We start from the raw sequence: 21,679 nt of genomic DNA on the forward strand, positions 1-21,679 counted from the left end.
GCCAGGGATTTTGAGGTCAAGTAGATAATTCTAGAGGAGTTCACGAATGGCTAGGAGTAGTACCATTTCAGGGTTGTTGGAGGAGTTAAAGGATTAATACATATATCTGCTGCAGATATAGCCAGAATATGTGGGAGCAATTATAGGGGACATGGTTAGAGTAAGACAAACTCCTAATTATCCCTCAAAACCCTGTCCTGGTGCCCGCTCCCCTGTCCACCTTTCCTGAGCAATGCAGTTTCAGCTTCTTCAGCTGTATCACCCTTGCATCACTGCATGGATCACTCCATATAATTATCCATAATTATCCATTCTTTAAGTTTTGTACTCCCTGAACCCGGGGACTCTGTTAACTCTCCTCAAGCAGCATTAGTTTCCCTGAAATGAACTGGCTAAAGCCTAAAACAAGAATGGTCTGGATACATTGAAACTCACTGAAGGCTACTCCTATTTTTCATTCATTCACTCATTCAACCACTCACTCTACAAAGATCTTTTGAGCTCCTATTCATGTCTTTATTCAGTAGTTGCTCAGTCATGTCTGACTCTGCAATCCCATGGACTGTATCTTGCCTGGCTCCTCTGCCCATGGAATTCTCCAGGCAAGAATACAGGAGTGCGTAGCCATTCCCCTCTCCAGTTTTTTCCTATCTTAGGCATATCCAATTGATTAGAATCCTGCATTTAATTTGGAAAATGCAGGAAGGAAATGAATGGATTGTGACAGCAATGCATTAGGATGGTGAAAACAAGGGTGGTTTTTTTTTCCCCCTCCATTTTCGACTTTTTCCTAACATAGTTATTATTTTTCTTTTATAATGGAACAATTCATACATATAAGAACACTGTGTTTGAGGCACTATAATAAAATGGAATTTTAAGAAAGTATAATGAAGTTAAGATATACTTTCTGTTATAAGAAAGGATTTTTTTCCCCTGTAGAAAATCACTCTACCTGCCACTCTACCCTCCCTTACTCAGAGCTGAAGTGAGAGACGTTAGCAACACCAGCATCTGACAGGTCTCTCTTTGCCAAGGGCTTTCCTTCCCTTCCAGAAACCTCAAGCTGAATGATTCAGAGATCTGTTGGGAACACTGGTGGGACCCAGCATCACCGGCCTTCTGTAACCTGGGCATTTTCCAGTGTGTTCCATATTGTCGATATTGCTTGGCTTCCTGGATTTCTGCCATGAACTGGAAAACCAAGAGGCTGGACAGAGATGAACTGGAGTGCTCCCTGCTGAGGTGTAAAAAAAAAAAAAATCCCCAGAGTATGAAAGTGAGGCAACGTGGTTTAGCTAAGTAAAACTTGGCTCCGTGATGACTCCTTTATTGAACCCAGTACCCTGCTGATGAACCGCCGCCTTGGACCTAGGACCAGGAAGAGGTGGGTTTACTGAGGATGTCCCACACAGAGTGATGTAACAGCAACATCAAGTCACTCAAAGGCCAGTCATAAATTAGCTAACTGTACACAGCCTGGGACACTCCCTAGGGGAAGGAAAAAAAAACTCTTATGCAAAAACAGCTCCCTGGATGCCACAGGTTGGGTATAAATTCCTCTTAGCTGCCGATGTAATCACAACTTTGCAGTGAGTTGAAGACTGAGGCTCTCTGGCCCTAGAGAACTCAGTGTCACTGGTCTGAAACCTCTCAGCCACCCTTGGTGAGGGAATTGGGCAGCTATAGACGGTTCCAAAGCTCTCAGCGTGAAGATCTTCCGAGTTCTCTTGTCCAAATCCTGCATAGGCAGTGTGGCCGGCCACAAGGTGAGTTGTCTTCATTTCTGGGGAAGCTACTGTTTTGAGAGGATTCTGTTTCTTCCTGTTTGGGAAGACTCAGAAAACTGTGGGACTTTTCTGCCTATAGAGATAAACTGGTGGGGAAAAAAATCTAAGAAATGCTAACATGAGGTTTGGCATCTTGTTCATATTTTGTTTTCTGCCAAATTTGCTGTCGTTGCTACATTTCAAGGGAAAACTTTTTGGAAAGTGGGGAGTAATCTACTGAGAATTCTTTTTTACATTGGTGATACTGTCCAGTCCTTGTAACATGCAGCTTAGGGGAAAGGTAAGCTAAATATTATTAAGCCTATTTTATGGAAGAAAAAAAAAATGAGTCTTTTAAATAACTTGAGCCAGGTCACATAACTAGTAAGGCTAGGATTTGAACCCAGATTAGGGGAGCCCCAAGAGTCTTTTTTTTTTTAACTTATTTGACTGCAGTGAGTCTTAGTTGCAGGATACAGGATCTAGGGACTCTCTAGTTGTGGTGCATGGCCTTAGTTGCTCCATGACATGTGGGATCTTAGTTCCCTGACCAGGGATCGAACCCACATCCCCTGCATTATAAGGTGCATTATTAACCACTGGACCACCAGGGAAGTCCCAGGCTCTAAGATCCTAAGTCCCAGGTCCCAAGGGCCACATCTCACCACACTGGCTCCCAGTGATTTTTCCGTGGAGGAGATATGCAGGGGTGGGTGTGGGGGGTAGGGAGGTGTGGGGGGTGGGGCAAGCCCAGACTAGAACTGGGCCTCCACTTAGGTCTTCTTCTTTGATCCTTTTTTAAAAGAAGATGATCTCAAATGTTGAGAATTGAGTGCATTTTCCCCCACAAATAATTCCTGCCCCCCACCCATAATAATAAAGGAGAAGGGATGTCCCTGGTGGTCCAGTGACTGGGACTCCATGCTCCCAACTCAGGGGATCTAAGTTCGATCCCTGGTTAGGGAACTAGATACCACATGCCAGAACTAAGAGTTCACATGCCACAAAATAAAATGTCCCATGTTCCAAAACTAAGGCCTGGTGCAGCCAAATAAATAAATAAAATTAAAAAAAGGAACAGATGGCAGCATTGATAACAACTGCAAAATCAGAAAAGATTTAGCACAGCTTGAATGCTTTCCCCAGTGATAGGTGCTCTGCCTGCAGGACCAGGCAGATAGTATTCCAATGAGCAGCAGCTTCCTTGCCTCAGGTCAACCATGAAGCTCGCCAGGTCCCATTCAAGAGGCTCACAGGGTTTGTGCTTTGTCCTTATTGAGTTATGTGTTCTTCCTTTAGATAGTTATGTTGCTTTGTAGAATTAAATCCATAGGATCCCAACATGCAACTCCAGAAGAGGAACAGAGGTCGCAAAACCCTGATGAAGTGGCAGTTCATGATTTACGTATGTTATCCTCTGCACGGATGCCTCAGTGTGGTAAACTAACCACGCTGAGGAGGCCCAGGTCTGTCAACTCTTTCCCAACCTCCCGTCACGCTCTCCCTTTCCTTCCTCAGCCTGCAGAGAAGAACCTCCAAGTTTAAATCCAGACAAACGACGTGCTTTTCAAAACTGCAGAGATGGCCTGTCCCTGGCAGTTTCTGTTCAAAATCAAATCCCAAAAGGTGGACTTGACTACGGAACTGGACATCAACAACAACGTGGAAAAAGGCTACCAGCCTCTGTACAGGTAAGCTCTCCCCTGCTGCCTGCCACCTCCTGCTGGTCTCCTCTGGGTTTCCATTCCCCACTCTGCCCACTTGGAATTTCTCTCTGCTCCTGGCTTCTCATTGGAGGTCTGCTCTCACCAGAGGCTTCTTTGATGTCCCTGTTGGGGTTTGATTTAGCCACTGTTGCACCTGACACTATGTGAAGAAGGAAGGGCCATGGCATGGTCCTGGAGGGAGCATCTGAGAAGGTTATATGCAATAACTGACTCGAGAAGGCGGGGGATGAGGGGGGCAGTAGAGGCCAGCGGTTAGAGCCAGGCAGCATCGTGGCTGATATCCCTTCTGAATTGCCAGCGTGCATGCCTCACTGGTGATTAGATATTTTGACTATCAACCTGGGGCAGGATGTTCCCAGGTGGCGCTTGTGGTAAAGAACCAGCCTGCCAATGCAGGAGACATAAGAGACGTGGGTTTGGTCCCTGGGTCAAGACGATCCCCTGGAGGAGGGCACGGCAACCCACTCCAGTATTCTTGCCTGGAGAATCCCACGGACAGAGGTGCCTGGTGGGCTACAGTCCATGGGGTCACAAACAGCTGAACATGGACATGTTAGATAAACTATACCCAAGCCCTGTGCTGGGCCGTGCTCACTGACTCTGAGATGTCTCTCACCAGCTGTGTGACTTAGGGCAGATGAACCTCTCTGAGCCTCAGATGTTCTCTTCTGCAGTCCAGGGAACCAATGCGACCCATTTTGTAGCATTTTGAGGATGAAATGGGAGTGGGAAAGTGAGAGTGTAAGTCGCTCAGTCGTGTCTGACTCTTTGCGACCCCATGGACAGTATAGCCTATTAGGGAAGCCCCATGAGAGTGGGCGTGTAGATCTATCACAGTGTGCCCATAAAGAGTAGGCGCTCAATAAACACAAGCATTTATTATAACTTACCGAGCACTCGCTTTGGGCCAGGGCCATCTAGGGCCCATCACGGGGATGCCACTCAACTGCCCTCCTCGGGGGCTCTGTGAAGTACAACTTATTGTCTCATTTTACAGTTAAGGCAACAGAAACTTTTCGTATGCGTGGTGTGACGTCCCCCAAAGTCACATGACTGGTAATTACAGAGTTGGAATTTCTTCCACCCCTTTGCACCTTGTAGGAGAAGCAAGCCCGAGATAGAATCAGAGAGAATTAGTGTGCCAGCCTGCCAATCAGTGGACAGGCTTCCAATGCTAGGAGAACTCATGGCCTCGCACCCCAGGTTGAGGCTTACTCCCTGGGAAACACAATTCCAACTGTGATGACACCACCGCCCGAATCAAGCCAAAGCCGCAGGCTTCACAGGGCTCCTGGGGAGCCTTCCCCCTGGACTACAGTGGGCAGGGCGCCCCCTGCAGGCAGGCAGCAGGGCAACCCAGAAAAGCAGCACCAGTTAGAGCCTGGGCTTGCAGATAAGCAGGTGTGTGTGTTACTTGCTCAGTTGTGTCTGACTCTTTGCAACTCCATGGACTGTAGCCCGCCAGGCTCCTCTGTCCATGGAGTTCTCCAGGCAAGAATACTGGAGTGAGTTGCCATTTCCTTCTCCAGATAAGCAGGTGGCTTTACTACTTAATGGCAACCTTAAGCCTGTGACCTTTGGCTAGTCCCCTGGCCTTAAGCCTCAACTGCCTCATCTGTAAGAAGGAGGTAGGAATGCCTGTGTCCTGCCTGGGGTTGTGGTAGGAGATTACGTGAGTTTTCACATGAGCCGCACGCCTGGCAGAGTCTGTGCTTCATAAAGAGCATCTCTCTCAGCTGACAGCGTTGTCATTGCTGTAGTCAGTAGGACAAAATTGAGCAACATAACAAAGTCCCCTCTAGCCACTGCTAGAGGAGTGGGAGGCTCGGTGTGGACGTAGAAGGGTGGGTAGAATGCAGGGAGGGGAAGAGATAAAGTGAAGACATTCCAGGAAGGGGGCAGGGTGGCCAAAGACTCAGAGACTCAAGCCAGCCTGACTGTGTTGGGGCCTGGGGTGGGGGTGGGGGTGGGCTGGGATAGGAGAGGCCAGGCCGGAGCTCGGAAGCTTGCATGTAGAGCAGGGGGTTGGATTTTCCTCTGCTTGCGAACGGAAGCCATTGTGGATTCTTGGGCAAGACCGTTCAGGTAGAGAGTGTGGGTTTAACTGGAGGAGAGGATGCTGGAGACCAGGTGGTCTAGGCTGTGGTGGTCAACGTGGCCCGGAGACCCAGTATGAGAATGCAGGGTTGGGTTGCCTCTAGATGTCCTCCTGGCCCTCCAGACTCAGATGCTGCAGTCTGACAGCAGTTCCATCCTTCTGGGGTCTCTGAACCCCAGGGGTCTGCCTTGACTCTTCTTGGTCATTCCGGCCTTTCTTCACATCATGATTGCAGCCCTGGCCTCCTGACCTCCCCTAACTGCCCCCACATTGGCTCTGACCTCTCTCATTCCAGCTTGCCTTCTAGCAAGCCATGCTCTGCCTCTGGAGTCTTCAGTAGCTCCCCATTGCCTATCACCACATGGAGGCTTGACTGCTGGGTTCTGTCTGATCACCCTTCCTAGACCAAGGGTCCATCCCACCTGCTCAGCCGGGCCTTCCTCACTTTCCTGTACATGGCACATTCCTCCCTTGATTCATCCAGACCCAATCCATCCCCTAATCTTTGAGATCATCTTGAATCCCCCTCCTCCTCTAATCCTTACAGTGTGGCCTACAGGCTGTGGCCTTGAATTTCAGACCCTCTAACAGGACTGACTTGCGTTTTGGGACCATTCAGGAGACCTGAGCTGTAGGTTGATCTGAGGCAAACCAGCTGACTTATCGCATCTTTTTAAGCTGGGCTGGGCTGGAAAGAAGTACTCAAATCAGATATTAGAGATGATTGGGAGAAATCGCCACACATTAATTCATTTAACTCTCCCAACAATCGATGAGGAAGGAACTTGTGTTGTCCTCACGTTGCAGCAGTGAGGACACTGAAGGCTAGAAAGTTAAAGTGCTTGTTGAGATCTCACAGTCAGCAAATGACAGAGGCAGGAGTTGAACCCAGGCAGGTTGGCTGACGACCACTGCACTGGCTGCCCTGCTTTTGGTTCTGGGCATGTTTCATCCATTAATGCTGATTTGCTGAGGGCTACTCCGCTCACATCTTGCTGGGGAGTCACAGGGCTGCTGGTGAAGCTCTTCTGTTTATCGACTAAGTTCATAATATATTGATATATATTAAGTAAATAATATTTTGCATAGCATGTCCATGTCTGACTCTTTGCGACCCCGTGACTGTAGCCCACCAGATTCCTCTGTCCATGGAATTTTCCTGGCAAGAATACTGGAGTGGGTTGTCATTTTCTTCTCCAGGGGATCTTCCTGACCCAGGGATCCAACCCACATCTGTTGCGTCTCCTGCATTGGCAGGCAGATTCTTTGCCACTAGCGCCACCCAGGAAGCCCATCAATTGCACACACAGCAGCTAAATAGAACAGATACTGTTTAGAAAGTCCTTATTACTGTGTTGTCTTCTCTGATGGCTCAGACAGTAAATAATCTGCCCACAATGAGGGAGACCTGAGTTCGATCCTTGGGTCAGGAAGATCCCTTGGAGAATGGAATGGCAACCCACTCCAGTATTCTTGCCTGGAGAATCCCACGGACAGAGGAACCTGGTGGGCTACAGCCCGTGGGGTCACAAAGAGTCGGACACGACTGAGTGATTAACACTATTACTGTGACAGTAATGAGGTAGGAATTATTAATAGCCTTATATTACATGGTTGAGTGACTTACTTGAAGTCAACATCTGGAAAGGGGAAGAGTTGAGGTTTGAACCAAGTCCAAACTCATAACTTTGACACTGTGTGGGCTCTCCCCGAGGGCCCGCTGGGTGCTAGGCTGAGAAAGGCACAGAGGAAAGAGACCCAGTTCCCACTGGGGGGAGGGTGGGGTAAAAGGATGTTTTTCTCGCTGGTTTGGGGAAGAATACACAAAAACTGGAAGGTTAAGGAGCTTTATAAATTAGGGTGGGGTGGACAGGGAGGTAGACAGAGGGTTACAGGAGAATTGGGGGATGCTGGGATCTATTCTGGAAATATTGTAGGGGGCCTGGCTTGGCTGTAGTGTGGGGGGGTGGTGGGGGATGGGAATGGGGAGAAGGCTTTAGAGAGGAGGCAGGCCCAGCTGGACTTCACCTACCAGTGGGGTGGGGGTTGGGAGGATGTTACTGGAAGAGGAAGCTGCAGTACAAAGGGGATTTTATCCTGAAAGCAGTGGGAGCCAATTAATATGCTTTGATTTGGAAAAGAAATTTTAAAATCCATTCAGGTGTAATAAGACCCAGAACTTTGTATGTGAGTAATGGTTCTGTATTTTTATGAAAACAAATGATTAGGAAGTGAACATGGGGCGTTCGTGGGCCTGTGTTTTAGAGACAAAGGCAAATGTTGAGAACATCTAGGTGAAGTTGAATGGGATTTGGGACAAAATCAAGGCAGGTTGCAGCTGGCTCAGAATAAATATGTAACCTCTTTCCATGTTAATTTGGGTTTCGGACTAAACTCGCTGGAGGATGTGTAGGAAGGCTCCCCATACTCTGGGGTCAAAGGCTGCTGCCCTGTCTCTGGACCCTAGGAGTTATCCTGTTCCCGGTATAAGGAGCAACATACAGAGGGAGCAAGGTCAGTGGCCCCGTCGTGCCTTCCAGGTAATAAGGACCAGGAGCTTGGAAGGGACCTGAGGAAGTCCCTGGCCAACCACGCTGACTCCCACTAAAGGTCACCCCCAGGTCTGCACTTCTTTAGGGCTTCTTTCCTGGAATCGAAATGAACATGCAGGAAAGAAATAGTACTTCCTGGGCCAGCCCTGGAAGTTGGGAGAACTTCAGCTGTGGCCCTGGGGCTGCTGTGAGGCCTTGGGCGAGATCCTTCACTTCTCTGGGCCCTGCGCTTCCTATCAAGTGAGGATAACAATATAGAATTGCCTTCTTGAGTGGAGTTAGTAAGGGGTAGATGAAATAATGGACAGGAAAGTTTGCTTTGTAAACTATGACGCACCGTACAATGGGAGTTATTATTATGGTCATTACTGTTCCTTCATGGGGAATAACAAACCCAAGGCCGGAGTCTCAGCCCAGAGACCGTCCGGTGGCATCCACAAGGCACACCTTCCCGCGGACGCCCGCTGCAGCGGAGGCGCAGGGCGAGGGGCGCCCGGCCCGGACCAGGCGGCCGCCGGCCGAGCGGACACTCTGGCCGAGATCCAGGCTCGGGATGAAACCGAGTCGAAGTTGCTTCTCCGGGTCGCTCCGCCCCGGGGCGGGGGCTGCTGGATCCGGCGGCGATAAAGGGGCCAGCGCGGCGGGGCGCGGGGCGCCCTCGGAGCTGCGCCCACCGCCGGGCCATGCGCGAGGGGCTGGGCGTCGCGTGCGAGGCCGCCCGGCCCCGGCTCTGCCGGCTCCTCCGCAGGATCCTCCGGCCGCAGCCCGCCTGCCGCCCGCGCCGAGCCAGGTACTGCGCGCGCCGGATCCACCCTGGGAGGGAGGCGAACCCCGGTGCGCATCGAGCTTCTCTGAGCCTCGGCTTTCCGGGGAAAATAGGAGGGTTGGGATATTCGCTCTGTAGGATTCCTATGGGGATTTACTTGAAAGTTTTTCCTGGTGTAGAACGCATAAGGGATTGCAACTGAGCAGCCACAAAGACCCAGAGAAACCCGACATGCACCCCTGAGAGGTGTCTGTGCGGGCTGTGTGCACTTGGGAGCTTTCTAGGTTTTTCAGCACCGGGGCTGCAAGACCTGTTAGGATAGATAGGTTTAGAGAGCGAGGAGGTTCTTGTTTTACAAGTAAGATCCATTTCCCAGAACGCCTCCTGGCCCCCCAGCGCCCGTTTATAGAGATGGGCGCCTGTCGCAGGTGGGACCGCAAGGGAATCAGCACGGGAAGAAGCCGCCGACTGCGGCTCTGACCTCAGCGTCCTGTCACCCGAGCACTTGTGGACTGTGCTGGGTCTGAACATGAGCCGCGCTTCAACTTTCTTTCTGATGCCAGATCCTTAGGGTCCTCTGTTCCCGTGAAGGATCAAGCAGGACCCAGCACAGCTGTGGGTTTAGCCAAATTGCAGTGTCTGGATGGGCACCGCAATGATTTGGCGATAAGTATCCAGAACCAAAGAGTCAGACACGACCTAGCGGCTGAGAACGCCCGCATTCCAGAACCTTGATATGTTCACCCAGCTTCTGGGTGAACCCTTATCTTCCAGCAACTAACCCAAAGAAATCCGCTTACTAGGGGAGAAAGGAGACTGTGCATAGCTTCATATATTCATGTTTCAAGTTAAAAAGAAATTTCCCAATTACGGAAGGAATTTACGGTCACTGAAGAAAGTTGGAAAAAAACAGACGAGGATAAAGAAAAATTCAAATCATCTGTGATCTTATCAGTGCTAATCACTGTTAATATTTACTAGCATTCCCCTCTCCAGGTGTTTTTCTATGCCTTTGTACACACACACACTCACACACACACAGAGCCAGCATCAGGTCATGTATAGCGTTTGAGGCATTATTTATAATGGTGAAGAAATTGGATGCTTTCTAAAATCCAGCCATAGATGCTGGTGTCAGACTCACTATAGTCCATTGGTAGAGTGGATTTTTAGGTAATGTGTGTGTGAGTGTGTGTTAGTTGCTCAGTCATGTCCGACTCTTTGCAGCCCCACGGACTGTATAGGCTGCCAGGCTCCTCTGTCCATGGGATTCTCTAGGCAAGAATACTAGAGTGGGTAGCCGTGCCCTTCTCCAGAGGATCTTCCCGACCCAGGAATTGAACCTGGGTGTCCTGCATTGTTGGTGGATTCTTTACCATCTGAGTCACCAGGGAAGCCCCATCATTTTAAATGGGGGGCAATGGTTTTGCTAAGTGAACAGGGACATAGTTTCTCAATCTAAAAGTTACTGTAGCCCAGTAAGCATCACAGATTCTCCAGTTCTATCAGTTCAGTTCAGCCACTCAGTCGTGTCTGATTCTTTACAACCCCATGGACTGCAGCACGCCAGGCTTCCCTGTCCACCACCAACTCCCAGAGCTTGCTCAAACTCATGTCCATTGAGTCAGTGATGCCATCCCACCAGGCAGAAGTGACGGAGAGGAAACAAGAGTGAAACGGTGGAATGGGGTGAGGGGTGATGGTAAAAGCATGAGAAGAGCAGTAAGGCATTGCCTCGCTGAGGACCCCAGCCTCAAAACATCTTCCCGTGCAAGCAGCCCCATGATGATGATTCAGTCATGGCTTACCTGTCCTGAGTGTCCAGATTACCCTGTATTGGCTTTTTTTCTGGCGGGGCACACCAGATCAGATCAGTGGGGTAACGATAGCCAGTCACAAGGAAGGCGTGGTATAGGCCCCCTGAATCACTTGAATCAGAATGAAGATGCTTTCTGATACATACTCATTTTCTCTTAAAGGGACACTATCTCTTTATAGTTATAAATCATACAATGCAATCATATAATATATGTAGTTAATTACATAATGCTAATGTAAACAGTTGTCCCTGGTGGCTCAGACGGTTAAGAATCTGCCGGCAACGTGGGAGACCTGGGTTTGATCCCTGGGTTGGGAAGATCCCCTGGAGGAGGGCATGGCAGTCCACTCTAGTATTCTTGCCTGGAGAATCCCCATGGACAGAGGAGCCTGGTGGGCTACAGTCCATGGGGTTGCAAAGAGTCCAACACAACTGATTAACTGAGCACAGCTCGATGCAAACGTCATTATTTTTTCTAATAACAAAGCAGCCTACACTCATTTGTCATTTTCAAACATCACAAATGTGTATAAGGTGGAAAATGAGTTACCTTTTTCTTCTTCAAATGATAGACTAAATTCTTCTTCTTTTTTAAAATATTTATTTGGATGCACTGGGTCTTAGTTGCGGCATGTGGGATCTAATTCCCTGACCAGATGATCAAACCTGGGCCCCTTGCATTGGAAGCTCAGAGTCCCAGCCACTGGATCACCAGGGAAGTCCCAAGTTAAATGCTTTTAAATCTGTTGTTTTTAAACAAATATAAGCAATATATTTTAAAGTGTCCTTATCTTCCAGAAATACTGAGATATTTATGGGTGGCATGATGTCTCAGACTTGCTTTAAAATGAGAGTGGGGTCTGGGGGAGTAATGTTGAAACAGAATTGGCTGTGGGTTGATAATTGTTTAATTGGGCTGAATCTGGGTGACAGTCTTACAGGGGTTTATTACACTCTTCTCTCTAATTGTGTCTGTTTAACATTTTCCATAAAAAATTTTTAGAATAAATAAATAAACCAGGATGAACCAAGTGCTTTAAAGAAAAAAACTTAAGTCCCAAAGAGGGAGTGGGTTGGGTGGCGGGCAATACTGCTGGCCTGGGAGGGCAGGGTTGAAGGAGCTGTTCTCTGCCAGCTTTGTACCTTGTTTGTGCTTGGCTTCTGAGGGAGTCATCTTCACAGAGCTTCTGTGGGTCACCCTTTGGCCTGTTAGCTTTGGCTCAGCTCCCCTCTTGACTCTTTGGCTTTGTTGCGGGGCTAGGTGAGGGGGAGAAAAGGAAGCTGGGTGGTGATGGTGCAGAGGCTGCCTCCTCTACCATGTTGGCTGGAAACCATGACGTTCACTCCCACCCTCTAGACCTCACTCCCCGCTTCGTCAAATGAGGGCCAGCCGAGGCGACCCTGAGTTCCCTCTCTGCCCTCGGACACTCCATCTCATGAGAGCTGTTTCCTCTTGCAGTCCAGTGACACAGGATGACCCCAAACGTCACAGCCCAGGCAAGCACCGGAATGAGTCTCCCCAGCCCCTCGCGGGGACGGTAAAGGTCAGTGAGTCACTCGGGTGCGGGAAGCCCCTTCCTCCCTCGCCCAGACAGGTGCGGGCTGGGCAGCCTGGTGGACGCAGGGGTCTGGGCAGTGAGTAGAGACCCGGGAACACAGGTGGGGGCAAGGAAGAGCTTTGGGAGAGAGGGGGTGAACTATGGTGATCAGGAGTGGTGGCCCCCAGGGGGGTGGGCATCTGGATGACTTGCCTGTGTGGGCTGGCAGACCTGGGAGGGAGCAGACCACTTGTGGAGTCAGTGAGACCCTCAGAAGTGATCCCAGACTTGGCAAGTGAGCCTCCAACCCTGGCCCCAGCCTCTGGTCCACTGGTTCCGTCTTCCCTACATGCTTTGGCCCTTAGTGTTCCACAGAGGTGGACAGAGGACTGGTTTGCATATTCTTCAGTGCCTGCCTGAAGGCCATGATCCCTTCTTCCTTGTCCCATTTTTTTATTCTCAAGATTAGCGGCTGTGATGGTAATCTGTGCCGTGTAGACCCCTTAATCCTTCCTGTTGCAGTTCCCCTGAGAGAGCATTTGGCAGGCTCTGACAGGAGCCTGGCCAGTGGCCCAGGCACCTGGAGCTCCCAGCAGACTCTGGCCCAGGTGGCCTGGCTACCGGAAAGGGAGGAGCTGCTGACAGCTCGACCCGTGTCCCGCCCGCAGCTCCCCACCCACCCGAAGCCCGAGCAGGGCCTCGGGGCGGGAGAGACCCCTGCCGTCCTGGGGTCGGAGGCACTTGGAAACCCCTGTTGTTTTTCCCTCCCTCTTAGCCGTCTCCAGAGTCCCTGGGCAAGCTGGACACACCCCCGTCAGCCTGTCCACGGCATGTGAGGGTCAAAAACTGGGGCAGCGGAGTGACTTTCCAAGACACGCTTCACCAGAAGGCCAAAGGGGTGAGCAGTCGGAGGAACTACTTTTCTTTTTCTTTTCTTTTGGCTTCCTTGGGTCTTAGTTGAGGTATGTGAGACCTTCGTTATGTCATGCGGTCTCCAGTGTGGGCTCAGTAGTTGCGGCACGCAGGCTTAGTTGCCCTGTGACATGTGGGATCTTAGTTCCCTGAACAGGGATTGAACTGCATCCCCTGCATTGGAAGGCAGATTCTTAACCACTGGACCACCAGAGAAGTCCCTCAAGAACCCCTTTTGTCCCAAACTGGCAAAGCCATCAAGGCTGTTAATGAATCAAACAGATGTCCCCCTCAGCAAACCAGACAGCCATCTGCTTCAGCAAAAGGTACTGGGAACAGAGACTCTTGTTTCTCATGAATCACAGTAGGACTAAGTGATGCTAATTCTGTTAGCTTCATGCCACCCTCCCACCCACCCTCCCTCCCCCACCCCAGGGATGATGGATAATCCAGAAGGTGAGATAAAGAATTATAGGAACAAATGAATTCTTTCTCAGAGAGACAGATTTCATCATTATATCAGGGAGAATTTTCTAAGAGAATTGCCCAAAGCTGGACTGAACTACATCATAAGGTAGTGAGCTCCCTGTCACAAAAAGGATTCAAGTGCTATTTGATAGGGAGATTGGAGAGGGGTTCCAAGAATCCAGTGAGTAGTTGGACTAAGTGCCCTTTAAGGCTTCTTACCTTCTAGGTTTCTTATTCTAAGTTTATATGCATTCTGTGATTGTAAAGTAGGAAAGGATTGAAAATTTCAAGGCCACGAAAGCAAAATCATTTCCCACACCTTCCAGAAATGACCACTGTTCACCTATGGGCGTACTTTCTTTCAATATTTTTTCTGTGCCATCCCCTACTTTGGGATTTGCACCTTTTCAATTCATTTTGGCTGAACAGCAGTAGTTTGTCCCCAGGAGTCGTATCAGCTTCTTTAAATGAGAAGATAGTCAAGATGTTCCCAGCATTCGAACTGTTGACTTTGCTCTGGGTCTGGGGCTGGCTGAGGCTCAGTTGTAAAGAATCTGCCTGCCAATGCAGGAGACTCAGGAGACTCGGGTTCGATCCCTGGCTCAGAAGACCCTCCTGGAGAAGGAGATGGCAACCCACTCCAGTATTCTTGCCTGGAAAATCCCATGGACAGAGGGTCCTGGAGGGTTCCAGTCTCTGGGGTTGCAAAAGAGTCAGACAATTGAGTGATTAAAGAACAACTGGGACTGGCTGGGAGGCGGCCCCAGTCCACAGTCCGTGGTGTTCAGCCAGTCAAAGGAGAGGAGATATGAATGGGGGGAAAGCCTGGTCGACCCCAAGGAGGAGGTGCCACAGAGGTAGAGAGGGGTGGCAGGGAGCTGGAACAGCCAGAGTGGAAGGAGGTGGCCAGGAGAGTTGGCCCTGGAAGAGGATGGCCATCAATGCCTGTGCCGAGGAACAAAGCGGTCAGCCTCACTGCCTCTTCTTTCTTTCCAGGATCTCTCTTGCAAGTCCAAGTCTTGCCTGGCATCCATCATGAACCCCAAAAGTTTGACCATAGGACCCCGGGACAAGCCAACCCCCCCAGATGAGCTTCTACCTCAAGCTATCGAATTTGTCAACCAGTATTACGGCTCCTTCAAAGAGTAAGACTCGCTTCCTTCAGCATCACTCTCTCTCCCTCCCCTGAACTCTCTAGTCTCCTGCCATCTCCCTCTGACCCCAAACCTCTTTCCTTCCCAGATTTGCAGTGAATCCAAGGCTAAGACACAGCTTTTCAGGGAAAAGACCTTGGATAGGTTCTCAAAACCACAAGAGAAAGGAGCATGGCGGTAGTGGTTGAACATGTGGGTCGGGTGTCTAAACGTTTGAGTTTGGATTCTGCTCAACCAGTAGCTGGTTCTGTATTTTTGGGAAATCTATTTCCCAAATAGATTCTCTCTGCATCTCCACTTCCTCATAAGTCCAAAGCAGGGTCATGATAAAACTGTTCCTAAGATTGTTTCGAGGATTAAATAAGTTTGAAACAGCATCCTGGTGCAAAGCAATGAGTTGATATGCAAAACCTTTTATTATGAAATGTTTGAGATAGAAGGGACCTTGGAGACCACTGAGCCAAGCCTTCTACCTCCAGGTGTGAGTCAGGAAGCCCAGTAGCAGCTAGAGTTCAGTCCCAGCTGGAATTCAGGCCACTTGACTTGGAGAGAGCTCTTTGCACTGTTCTCTGTGGGGATCTGTATCTCTGAGTTGCATAAAATATATGGCTCTTAATTTAAGTCCATTTATATCTTTAAAATAAAAATGCGCAAAGGGATTGTAAGATAGAAAGGCGGAGGGAATGGCTTTGCTGTTTTATGGGCTGGGAGGGGAGTGTGGCTTTTATGATGCATTCCCCACAACACATTTTACTGCAGGAAGCGAGCCACGGAAGTACCCTGGGACTCACTGCGGCAGAAAGATTGGCTCCTGGTGATGCCACACCCCTTGGCTCTGGCCTGCAGTGTGTGAGCTGGAAGGGACCTTGAGTCTCTGAAGGAGGTCCTTATCTTCTGGGGCCAGTGATCCTGCAGCCTGCTTGCACAGTAGTTGCTGCTAAGGACCTTGTAAAATACTGATGCCAGGGTCCCCTGGGCAAGGGCATCAGCTTCGCAGGAAGTGGGGAGGGGGCGGACATCCTTGTTCTCTAAAAGCTCCGGAGGCAATTCTAAGTAGACTGAAAACTCCGTCAGGGGTTTGCTACCGCCTGTGTTGTGTAAATAGAACCTCTGCAGAAATGTTCTGTCACCGGGAGGTCCAAGGTCCTTAGGTTTTCCGCTTGGTTGTTGACTAAGAAGACTTTCAGGGTCCAGGAATTTTCTTTTATTTAAGATTTATTTATTTTAATTTTGGCTGTGCTGGATCTTTGGCTGCGCATGCGCTTTTTCTAGTTGAGGTGAATGGGGGCTACTCTTCATTGGGATGCGTGGGCTTCTCACTTTTGCGGTGCACAGGCTCTAGGCGCTCAGACTGCAGTAGTTGTGGCGTGTGGGCTCAGTAGTGGCACACGAGCTTTGTTGCCCTGCAGCATGTGGGATCTTTCCAGACCAGGGTGCAAACCCGTGTCCCCCACATTGGCAGGTGGATTCTTAACCACTAGATCACCAGGGAAGCCCCCAGGAATCTTCTCAATGGGCTTCACTGGGCCACTGTTTTGATGTGCCAGGTATATTCTGGACTCTGCCTTGTACGTAAGGCTCACCACATCTCTATGGGACTGGTACCGTTATTACCCTACCTGCTCTACAGACAAGGAAGCCAGAGCCCATGGAGGAGATGTAACTTGTTCAAAGTCACATGCTTTGAAGTCCCAGAGCTGGGATTTGAACTTAGGCATTTTAAGCCAGAGCCCTTGCTTTAAAACTCAGTGATCTAGCATCCAGTTCTTTGATTTTGAAGGCTCTGAGTTCATGCTGGACCTAAGGGGTTCCTGCTCGTGTTTGGAAGGCAGTTGGGGGGTGGTTAGCTGGGGAAGCTACAGGGCTGCTATTCAAACCCATTTGCTTTTCACAGTGGGAAGAAGTTTTCACAGTCACAAGTCCGTGTCTTGGTTTCCCCCAAGAGGTCTCGGGGGTGTGAGTGACAGATGGCAGCCCCTTCTCACACCTGGGCCAGTTCATCCTTTCGTAGGTGAAGCATTGTATAGTCAGAAATGATAACTTTCTGAATATTCTGTCCAAAGCCAGTTTACCAATGCCAAAAGCCACTCCCTTTTTTTCAGAACTAATAGGCATCATAGCATTTTAGTGCCTCAGAAATGTGACTGTTTGAAAACAACGGTATAATGTAAAACTCCAAAGGAATTGAGTGAAAACGTAATCTTTTCTTAAAAAGTCACATATTAACACTACTAAGTATGTTGGCAACATCATTGTTGTGGTAGTCGCTACTATTTTCCTGCTTGGATGCAGAATGAAAAATATTGCTAGAAGCTTTGCGGGTTGTGGGGGGAGGGCTGCCATTGGTGGGGCAGCCTCAACCTCACCCAGCAGTTCCTTATGCGAGGAGTGTCCTTGAAGATAAATATCACCAAATGTTTTGTCTTTGAGTTTTTTTCTTTAATCAAGGAAGAGTTGTCGAGACACTCTTCATCCACTGAAAGGCCATTTTGTCCTGAGTTGTCCACTCTCCTTAATCAAGAGTTCATTCCTTAAATAGTTTTGTTTGTTGCACTTTCAGATGTCTTTGGTGCTGATTGGAAATCTCAAGGTTGCTCTGTGTGCGTGTGTTTCAAAACCTTCCTGGCTGTGGGATGTTTTTACAAGCTGGGAAGGGAGGGCAGGAGCCAGTTTGGCAATCTCACATGGGAGAGCTGGCCGAGTGACACCGGGTTTGAGAAAGCTTGCTGTGGAGACCCTGCGGTGTTGGACTACACTGCAGAGGACACCTCCCTGAACCGCCCTGGGACCCTGAAGGCTGAGTCCTGAGAGCCAGTCCCTGTCTGGACCTGACCAGGAAAGTGTGGGCAGGCCCTCCACATCTCTGGGCTTGCAATCCACCCCCAGGGTGGAATGTAGAAGGTTAAGAGCCTGGGCTTGGCATTGGGGCAACCCGAGTCTGAATCTTGGGCTTGCTTTTTATCACACTTCTATTTCCAGGCCAGTACTTAACCTTCCAGATACACCGACTACAAGGACACAAAAACGCCTCCGTCACAGGCTCAGTGGGACCCTGACTATGTGTGGTGTTGCCCAGGACCTGGCTCATTAGTGACTGTGCAGAGGAGCACTGGGGGAGGACCTGACTCATCTCTTAATCAAGAGAAGGTGGATGGGTGCTCCCCTGGCCAAGAGGCAGGATGTGGCTGCAGCCTGATGGATGCTGGTCTGGGTCTTGCAAGACCGTTGAAAAGCATTGCACTCCTCGCTGAGATGTGTGTGACTAGAAAAAAGGCGCCTTGAAACAAGAAGGGTGCCGGTGGGATCAGGACCAGCTATGTAACTTGCAAGACCTAGTGTGAAAATAAAAAGGTGGCTTCCTGTTCATGAATGACTGAGAATTCAAGACAGTCAGAGCAGAGCATTAAGCCCCGTGTGGGGCCCTGCCGAGCTTGGTGCCCTGGACACATGCCCATGAAGCTGCCCTGGAGGGTTCGGTCTCCCTGAGCGATATCTTGCCCTCCTGGTGTCCTCGTTCAGTTCCTGCTTCTGTGGATTCAATCAGTCTCCATTTAAAGCCATCTCATTGTTGATCTTACTGATGTCTTCCTGTCCCGCAGGGCAAAAATAGAGGAACATCTGGCCAGGGTGGAAGCGGTAACAAAGGAGATAGAAACAACAGGAACCTACCAGCTGACGGGAGATGAGCTCATCTTCGCCACCAAGCAGGCCTGGCGCAATGCCCCCCGCTGCATCGGGAGGATCCAGTGGTCGAACCTGCAGGTCGATGCCTTTAGACGGAGGAGGGAGGAGCGGGAGAGGAAGCTGGGGGGTGGGCAGGCGGGCCCTGAGCTGTGTGCAGGGTCCTCACCTTGTCTCTCTCCATCCCTGCACTTGAGATGGAGGCTCACAGACACCCATCCCCACCCCCCAGAGTCTAGACTCCAATCTCTGCACCAGGATTTCTAGCCCATCTTTCTCCCTTGTGTTAAATCTGAGAGACTAAATGCCAGCATGAAACCAATGACCTTGCTATTATTGCTGTGGACCCGGTTGTTTACCTTGATTGAATTCTTGCTTTTAGAAAACATTTTCTTTATCCTAGCCTCCTAGGTCATCTTTACATTTATTGCTGGGTAACTGTGGGCTTCCCAGGTGGCTCAGTGGTAAAGAATCTGCCTGCCAATGCAGGAGACGCAGGTTCGATCCCTGGGTCGGGAAGATCCCTGGAAGAGGAAATGGCAACTCACTCTAGTATTCTTGCCTGGGAAATCCCATGGACAGAGGAGCCTGGTGGGCTACAGTCCATGGGGTCACAAAAGAGTCAGGCTCGACTTAGCAACTAAACAACAGCAACAATAGTGAAAGTACTTGGACAGATAAATAGATGAGACATGCCAATGGAATGGGCTGTGGCTATAATGAAATGTGCTGGAGGCCATGTGTGAAATGTGTAAAGCAACTAAGCTGTGGGAATCCTGGTTCATGGTGCTTGAGAATCTGGTTTTCTTGAGGGTTAGGTTTAGATAGGGTCTTCCAAGTGGGAGGGTCTGGGGGGCGCCTGGGCTCCCCTAGGAAAGCAGAAGAAGGAAGAAGGGGCGGGGGGTGGGTGCATGCCTCTGCAGGATGTTCAGGTGGTGGGGATTTGGGCCACTTTTTCAGTCCCTCATGAGTTAGCTTCTGATCAGCCCTGCTGAGGCCTCTGTCCTCCTGGTGCTTGACGGGCATGGTCTGGGTGGGCTATGCGCAGGTCTTCGACGCCCGGAGCTGTTCCACGGCCCAGGAAATGTTCGAACACCTCTGCAGACACGTGCGTTATGCCACCAACAACGGCAACATCAGGTGCGTGTGCCTTTCCCGAGGCTACGGCTGGGGCCCCGCACAGCCCCCTGAGGCTTAGCCGAGAGATACAGGCAGGTTTAAGCTCCTGGAGAGGCCAGAGAGAAAGAAAGTAGGAAGACCTCGGCTTCTTCAGGGAGTCTTCACAGTGAGCCCACCTCTGTGAGCTTAGTGCATCGTCAGTGGCCCATTTCCTTGGTTTCTTTCTGACTTGGAGCCATTTGGAGGAGACAGGGGGGATCTTTAAGAGGGTAACTTCAATCTTCAAGGTTAGGGTCCCCACCTTGTAGAGGGGATGATAAGTTGGTATTGCAGCCGATGGGTCCAGTGTGGTGTGGGGTGTGGGGGTGGGGGACTCGCTGCTCATCCATACCCACCCCCGCCTTACTGTCCCCACCTCTCCCCCACCCCCGCCCAAACAAGGAGGTCAAGGCCAACTCATTCGGTTATTCATTCATTTTTCTATTTGGCAAACACTCAGTGTCTGCCTGATGGGGACCCAACCCAGGACTAGGCTTGGGGGTGGGAAGTGAGTAGGACCCTAAGACGAGGCTCCAGCCCACTATGAACCTACACCTCGCACTAGACAAGCACCCAGCTAACTCAGTGCCTAAAAGAGAGATACGGTCCATCTGCAGAAAGGGCTGGGACAGCCTGAAGGGTGGGAAGGGCTCCCTGGAGGGGTGGTGGTGGTTCCTGCGCTGATCTGGAAGGAAGGGTAGGAGCTGGAGGGACAAGGAAGGAGAAGATACGTCAGGAAGTGGACAGGCTACACAGAGGCTGGCGAGAGCTTGGCATGTCTCAGGGCTGCAGGGGTTTGGTTCAGTTAGCTTGGGTGTAGAGCGCTGGGGAGTGGCAAGATGAGAGGGGAGGGGGACCTGTTAGGGGGGTGGTGGCTGGAGGCCCCCACCGAAGCCGCGTGGCAAACAGTACCATCCTCATCTTGGGAAAGGTCGGCCATCACCGTGTTCCCCCAGCGGAGCGATGGGAAGCACGACTTCCGGGTCTGGAACGCCCAGCTCATCCGCTATGCCGGCTACCAGATGCCGGATGGCAGCATCAGAGGGGACCCCGCCAACGTGGAGTTCACACAGGTATCGGACCCAGCTTTGGCGGGTGAGAGCGGAGCCCTGAGCGCCCCGGGACCTGGATCTCCAGGCTCACTGGGCGTGTCTTGCCCCCAGCTGTGCATCGACCTGGGTTGGAAGCCCAAGTACAGCCGCTTCGACGTGTTGCCTCTAGTTCTGCAGGCTGACGGCCGCGACCCAGAGCTCTTCGAAATCCCCCCTGATCTTATACTCGAGGTGCCCATGGAACATCCCAGGTAAGCAGGCTGTGGGTGCTGGCAGTGTGCGTTCACACGCATGCCCCCTCCTTTCTGAAGAGAGATCCAGTCCTCAGGACCCTCCCTGCTCCTCCCCCAAAGCCCAGCCAGCAGCAGCTTGATGCCCTGAAGGGCTGGCTTTCCAAGTCCACCACTTCATCCTGTTCAGCAGCTTTGTTGGGCCTCAGACCTATGAGAAGATGCTGCTGGGGACAGGAAAGCAATGGCTTAGGTAGACTGGGCCCTGGGAGCTTGGGAAGTGGTGACCCCGGGAGGGGAAGCCTTGAAAGGCTATGTTCTGTTGAGTCCTCAGCATTTAGCCCAGAGCCTGCCACTTATTTGATGCTTAATACGAGTGCTTGAAAAATCTCACGAATGAATGCGTAATTAGCCAATGACACATGTTATGTCCAATTCACCTCTCCAGGTGGGATGAACGTAGAGATCAGCACTTGAAAAGGCGTTTTCTTGGTTGACTGTTTTTCTGAGGCTTTTATTAGGGGGTGAGCGGGGGCCGCAGTGAAGGCGCCATTGCCACCAGCCCTGCCTCCCTGCCAGGTACGAATGGTTCCGGGAGCTGGAGCTCAAGTGGTACGCCCTGCCAGCCGTGGCCAACATGCTGCTCGAGGTGGGCGGCCTCGAGTTCCCAGGCTGCCCCTTCAACGGGTGGTACATGGGCACGGAGATTGGAGTCCGGGACTTCTGCGACGTCCAACGATACAACATCCTGGAGG

At 50.6% G+C, this 21,679-nt stretch overlaps 1 protein-coding gene across 1 annotated transcript in view; it reads left to right on the forward strand.

Moving 5' to 3' along the window:
• The first annotated feature begins 1,641 nt into the window (after positions 1-1,641).
• Positions 1,642-21,679, forward strand: part of NOS2 (nitric oxide synthase 2) — a 40,731-nt gene continuing 20,693 nt past the window's right edge. Inside the window, exons 1-10 of the mRNA XM_065909382.1 lie at positions 1,642-1,769; positions 3,288-3,460; positions 12,191-12,275; positions 13,045-13,167; positions 14,646-14,794; positions 18,403-18,565; positions 19,533-19,624; positions 20,574-20,715; positions 20,806-20,945; positions 21,504-21,678. Of these exons, the coding sequence (XP_065765454.1) occupies positions 3,351-3,460; positions 12,191-12,275; positions 13,045-13,167; positions 14,646-14,794; positions 18,403-18,565; positions 19,533-19,624; positions 20,574-20,715; positions 20,806-20,945; positions 21,504-21,678 (1,179 nt within the window). The 5' untranslated portion in view covers positions 1,642-1,769; positions 3,288-3,350. The remainder of the gene's footprint in view (positions 1,770-3,287; positions 3,461-12,190; positions 12,276-13,044; positions 13,168-14,645; positions 14,795-18,402; positions 18,566-19,532; positions 19,625-20,573; positions 20,716-20,805; positions 20,946-21,503; position 21,679) is intronic.

This window comes from Muntiacus reevesi, chromosome 18, assembly GCF_963930625.1.
Source record: "Muntiacus reevesi chromosome 18, mMunRee1.1, whole genome shotgun sequence".
In the NCBI taxonomy this organism is placed as follows: Eukaryota; Metazoa; Chordata; class Mammalia; order Artiodactyla; family Cervidae; genus Muntiacus; species Muntiacus reevesi.